The sequence below is a fragment of the Poecile atricapillus genome, chromosome 28, assembly GCF_030490865.1.
Source record: "Poecile atricapillus isolate bPoeAtr1 chromosome 28, bPoeAtr1.hap1, whole genome shotgun sequence".
Taxonomy (NCBI): domain Eukaryota; kingdom Metazoa; phylum Chordata; class Aves; order Passeriformes; family Paridae; genus Poecile; species Poecile atricapillus.
The window spans coordinates 5279383-5285335 of NC_081276.1; the positions used below are offsets into that span (position 1 = coordinate 5279383).

A 5953-nucleotide genomic window follows, 5' to 3' on the forward strand; every position below is an offset into this window, starting at 1 on the left:
GGCGTTACCTGCTGGGCCCAACTCGGCTTTTCCAGGAGTATTTAACTTTGCTGGTCCCTCCCGGGAACCAAACAAGCGGCTCAACCTCACCAATCTCGCAGCTTTGGCAGCCAAAGTTGCCTCTAGTCTTCTTATTTGTCACAGAACCGCCGTGCTAAGGCTCGGGAGAATCTTTATTTAGTGTTGCAGATGTCACCAAGGCACCGCAGATTGGAAATGAGTCCAAAGGATTAAGATGAGGTTATTAATTGGAGGCCTTCCCCTTTAAGAATGATTGACAGTTACTTTCTGGACAAGTAATTGCTCTAAATGTCCCCCCAGCACGGGTCCGGGGGGGCAGGGGCGGACAAAGCCCCGAACTGCCTTCCCCACTCGGATTGTCTCCCCACAAAGGCGTCCTGCTGGAGTTTGCCGTGTAATCCCCTCATTACGGGCGAGGAGAAAGAATTAGAAACAGGGGGAGCGGAGAAGAAAGGATGGAGGGGGAGGGGGCAGGGTTTCCTTGGGCTGCAGAGGCTCTGCCCCAGGGATGGGGTCCAGGGCAGATGCCCCGAGCCTCGGTGGGATGGGGATGCTGCAGTGACGGGTGTTGTCCCCCCTGGATAGGGATGGCATGTCTGGGGGTGGCCCTGTGACAGTGTGGGTGGCCCTGTGGCTCCCAGTGATGCTGCCTGCAGAGCCCTGCCCATGTGGGAAGCAGAGATGGGGACAGGTGTGGGGACAGGGATGGGGACTAGGCATGGGCTCCCACTGTGAGGACCCAGGATGCAGACATGGTCTGGGGATCTGCTCTGGGGTGTGGTTGTGGGCCCAGGTGTAGGGACCAGCCACAGAGACCAGCCCCCCTGAACAGGCTGGGGACCTGGTATGAAGACCGGGCAGGGAACACTCATGGGGACCAGAGCAGAGGGACCAGGCAGGAGGGCCGAGTATGGGGAGCAGCCATGGGGCAGTGCCCACAGGACCAGGTATGGGGATGAATCATGGGCATGGGACTGAACACTGGGGCCAGGCATGGGAACACTCTGTGGGGACCAGCTGTGGCATCCAGCCAAGGGGACAATCCCTGGGGAGTGCCCATGGGCCCTGGCCTGAGGGGTTGTGGGACAAAGGCAACCAGGCTAAGGGGCAGGACTACCATTCTTCTCCCCACTCCCACTGCTGCCCCTGGGTCCCAAAGAATGATGGAAACATCATGGTGGGGTTCCTGGGCTGTGCTGGGGGATGTGCTTGCCCACAGCTGTCCACAGCTCCCATCATCTGCAGTGGATTTTGCTCTTTTCTATCTTTGCTCACTTTTACCTCCTCCCAAAACCATCTTCCTGCCACCTGTAACCGCTGCCGCCCCCAGACCTGTCTAGGCTTCCTCCCACTCCCTTCCCCTCCTTGCCACGCTTCCCCTTTCGGATAGCAAATGTCACTGTGGGGGTTTTGGACCCCAGCACCCTGTGCCAGATGGCTGCTGGCTCCTGAGTGGGTCTGTGCCCTCCGCACAAGAGCTGCTGTTGGTGAGACCCCACAGCCCACTCTGTGCCCTGGTGTGGACCCCAAGGCCATCCCGTTGTCCCTACCCAGGTTATGAGGCTTCACCTGCCCTGTCTCACATCTCCTTGGGGACAGTGTGATCGTTGTCTTGAGGATGGCACACCACCGCCCTGCGGACAGTGTGCCACCACCCCAGGGACACACTGGCACTGCCCTGAGGATGGCAAGACCGCACACCAGGGATGGCATGACACAGGTGGGCCATGCGGCCCCTGGGGTGGGGTGACACCCCCATGCCATGCAGTGCTGCAAGAGAGTGCAGGGGAGAGCAGGGAGGGGCTGCCTGTGGAGGTACCAGGGACATCCCCAGGGCAGGGGCGATGTGTGGGGCCAGGGGCACAAACTGGACCGCACTTGCCCGGATGCCCGTGCTGGCCACTGTGACGAGTGCAGGAGCCGGGTGCCCCTCACTGATGCTCCCCCAGAGTGCCCCACGGCCCGGGGGGCAGGGAGGTCCCCAGGGTGCCGGGTTTGGGGGCAGGGGACTGCCCAGCTGCCCGGCCCCGGCGCTGTGTGTGCCGTGCCGGCCCCACGGCCACCGCAAGGTGTTGCCTCGCCCGGGGGGAGGCAGCAGGCTGATTTGCCAAATGATTATAATTGCCTTTTAGGAGCAGATAGCAAATTGATTTGCTTCCTTGTCCAAGGCCCGTAATCACTTCATCACTTTAAAATATTAATGCTATACTTCTTTGCTAGTTTCCCAATTACCCTAATTGAAGGCAAATTGGTTAAGAAGGTGCAATGCAGAGTATCAGGGGGTTTAGTTCACTCAAATGACAGTTTTAAACCTCCCTAATCCTATTAGCGCGCAAAGCTGCTAACGCTTAGAGACGCTGCGTCAGCTTACCGGGGCGGTGGGGCCGGAGGCGGGGGTCGGGCCGGGGGGCGGCCGGGGGCCACCGGCCTCACGTGACCAGCTCGGCCGAGGATTTATCACTTTTTTAGTTCATTAAGAGGCCTTGGGCAGGCGGGGAGGCAGCAGGGGTGACCCAAAAGGGTGCTGAGCGGGAGGCAGGTGGCAGCATGGGGAGGGCGGGGGGGCAGGACGATTAGCCAAGGAGACCTGGTGGAGGGTCCTGACCCGAATCCCAGCTGGCGCTGGGAGTCCCTATGCTGGGAACACTGGGAGAGGGCTGCCCATCAGGGCAGGATGGGGCCCTGATGTGGAGCCGGGATGGAGGACTGAGGTGGTGCTGATAAACCTCAGTGCCACCATCCCAGCAGCTGGCACTTGGTGGCGAGGCCAACCCTGAGGACAGCAGCGATGTGGGGTGGCATCAGCGTTGTTCTGGGTGCCACAGCTGCTACCACCTTGTCAGGGACCTGGCGAGGGACTGGCGTGGCACAGACGGTTCCATCCCACAGGTCGGGTTTGTGCCTGAGGGGAGATTTCCTAAGTTCTGAAGAAAAGCTGGTGAGCGGGACTGGGAATAATGGCAGGGACATCAGGGATGATGAGGACAGCAGAGACGGTGGGGCCACCAAACATCAGGAGGCTCCCCAATGTCAGGCCCAGACGAGCCTGTCTCACACTCTCTGGGATGCTCCAGCAGCCACCAGCCCCTGGACCTGGTGCCCGGAGGTGTTCCACGGGAAATTGGGCACCTCGTGCATCCAGGGACCTCCTTGCTGCGTGTGCTCCAGCTCCTCGGCGGCGGCTGAGTGCGATGGCTCTGGTGACAGCGCTGAGCACTGTGCCACAGCTCCCAGCCCCCCGGATCCGGCTGCCCCGTCCCAGCCCGGCCGCCGGGGCCGCGGGCAGCCCGGCAGTCCCCGAAGCCTTTCCGGAGCAGATGGCAGCGGCGTGGGGAGGACGGAGGCGGCTCAGCGCGTCCTTCCTTTCATGCACACACAGCATGAAATCACACAGTGATTCCCGGCGGCTCCGGCTCCGGCGGGGAGGTGCCCCTGGGGCCAGCGCTGGCCGAACATTTCACACGGGTTCAGCGAGCTTAGTCCTCGGGGACAGGCGACTCAGGAAGATTAGACCTCGCTAAAATAGGCAGGTATTAGTGATCTCAGCAGCCCCCGGCCTTCCGGCGCGGCGGCATTTAAGCCAGCGCTGCTGCTGGAGCGCCCAGGACAGAGTCCCTGGCGGGGCAAGAGGCGGCCGGGCGCCCTGGCCTGGCCACAGGGATGCCCCTGCTGCTCGCACTGGCAGAGGATGCTTGAGCACAGGAGTAAATGCTTCACACCTTCTCCCGGTGCTGTCCCCGAGAGACAGCCGGGTGATCACTGGGTCCCAGTGGGGGCTGCTGCAGAAGGCGGGGACGGACCCAGTGGCCAAGCATCCTGGGCTGGTTGGTGGGTCAGGGGACATGGGGCAGCCCGGCTCCAGTCACCGTGTCCCCTCACCAACCACGACAGGGACTGTACGGGTGCGGGATATGGCGGGACGACCAGAATAGTGCCGGCAAATGCTGTATTTATTGGGCCGAATGGAGCCCGGTGCCAGGGCTGGTGAGGGGGGGTAACAGTCAAGGCCCCATACGGGGGCTCACACCAGGGGCACACCGAGGGAACTGACCATAACGGCTGCACACGCTGGGAAAGCTAATGGGAATGGTTTTCGGGAAGAAAATCCACACTTAATATGTGTATTGGGACCCGCACTCCGAGCAAAGACACCCAGAGCCTCTGCACTCCGTGGCTCCCGGGGCAGGAGCTGCCGGTGCCCCCGGGGCAGGCACGGAGCTACATCAGGGCGCACCTTTCCTTCACCTGCTCCGCTCCGCCCAGCGCTCGGCCCCGCAGCGCCGGCAGCTCCACCTCCCGCAGCTTCGCCAGGAAGGCAAAGGCCCCGGCGCTGCCATCCTCCTCCTCCTCCTCCTCCTCGCTGTGCACCATGGCTGCCAGGTCCTGTGGCAGCTCCACCGCACCTCCGGCCACGCGCACCTGGGCGCCGTCCCGCTCGTCCTAAACGCGGGTGGGAGAGGGTGTCGGGCGGGGACAGACACGGTGCCTACCTTGGGGGACTGGGACAGAGAACAGCCAGTCCTAGGGTGCTGGGGACACAGGGGCATTCCAGGACTGTCCAGTGCCAGACTCGGACGCTGGACGAACAGAGGGCAGCAGATAGTCAGAGACAGTGGCCGTCTGCTGCCCTCTTCAGGAATCCCTCCCATCCAGGGGACCACGGCAGCCATGGGGCTATTCTGGGTAATGTAGGGTCAAGGGGAACCCCCGAGGTCTGCAGACAGGCTGGTTCTTACCTGGGCCAGGTGGTACTTGTCCCGCAGGTGCATCCGCACCGTGGCCCGTTCTGCCTTCCTCTGTGCAAACACCTTGTCCCTCTCGATCCTGCAGTAGGTGCCACACCATCACCCCCACCTCACCGAGTCCCCCAGGACTACCCTGATATCACCCTGGTCCTCCTGCAGAGCAGGTCTAGGAGGGAGGGAGGAGGTCTGAGACCCACAAGAGGGTTAAAGTGAGGATCTGGGACCAGGAACCACATCCTGTCCACCCAGCTCAGCAGCCAGATTCAGAGGTGCTTGATGAAGGTGCCCATTGCAGGGACTTGCTCCTCCTGCAGCCTCTCATGCCCCTGGTGCTGAGCTACTGGGTTCCCACAGCACCTGGTCCTGGGGAGGTGGGACCTTAATCCAATCCTGTGCTGACCCCCCATCCCTTGGCTCCAAGGGTGCTGGGCTGGAACCATCCTGGTTTCTCATCAATCATTCTGATGCCTGAGGGTTTCCCTTGTCACCTGTGGTGCATGAAGGTGCTGTCACAGCCCTGTGCCAGCACCTCCATGGACCTCCCGTGCTGTGGGGGAGACACACTGAAAAGCACCTCCTGTGCACTGTCTCTTACCCCAGCTGCCTCCCTGTCCCTGTCCCTGTCCTGTGCCACCCTGGGGAAAGCCCACAGCAGGTGGGATCCTGATTCTGGTGTGTTGGGGGACCCTAGTGACCCACCCAGCCCCAGCAAAGCCTTACTTCTCCTCCAGCAGCTGCCGCTGGTACTCCTCAAACTCCTCGCGAGCCACACCGTTGGGCAGCGCAGCTGCCTTGTCATCCTTGGGGGCCCCCTTGGGTGACTCGTCCTTGCCCCTCTGGAAGCTCTTCAGGGCAGCCGTGAAGAAGGAGGCCATGGTGGGTGGGTGGTGGTGGCAGCTCTTGCTGCAGGGTGCCCACCAGGTCCCAGTGCCTGCAAGGTCAGTGGGACCAGCCCCAGGGGCGCCGCGGATCAGGGGCGGATTAAGGCATTAGGAGGGGAAGCCACAGCCAGGGTGGAAAGACCTTCCCTTTGCTGCACCCAAGGGTGCTTGCAGGGGACAGTGGCAGTGCAAGGGGACAGCAGGTGCTGCCACATCAGAGTGATGGGGAGGTGGAAGGAGCTATTGAACTGCAGCACACACTGGGTCAGGCTGAAATACCCCCCATTACATGGGTCACAACTTGGG

At 62.0% G+C, this 5953-nt stretch overlaps 1 protein-coding gene across 1 annotated transcript; it reads right to left on the minus strand.

The window, feature by feature from the left end:
• Positions 1–3963: 3963 nt before the first annotated feature.
• Positions 3964–5771, minus strand: LOC131589406 (complexin-3-like). The gene is made up of 3 exons (XM_058858865.1): positions 5487–5771; positions 4758–4845; positions 3964–4461 (listed from the first exon to the last, which is right to left on the minus strand). Exons 1-3 carry the CDS (start codon positions 5639–5641, stop codon positions 4240–4242), a joined length of 465 nt encoding a protein of 154 aa, XP_058714848.1. The 5' UTR covers positions 5642–5771; the 3' UTR covers positions 3964–4239.
• Between the last annotated feature and the right edge of the window lie 182 nt (positions 5772–5953).

Bases quoted from the DNA above. Each gene is read 5' to 3' on its own strand.
- LOC131589406 (XM_058858865.1), bottom strand. From the start codon at position 5,641: ATGGCCTCCTTCTTCACGGCTGCCCTGAAGAGCTTCCAGAGGGGCAAG. The intron at 4,846-5,486 runs GTAAGGCTTTGC...CACCTACTGCAG, and splicing joins CGGCAGCTGCTGGAGGAGAA to GATCGAGAGGGACAAGGTGT. The intron at 4,462-4,757 runs GTAAGAACCAGC...ACCCGCGTTTAG, and splicing joins ACAAGTACCACCTGGCCCAG to GACGAGCGGGACGGCGCCCA.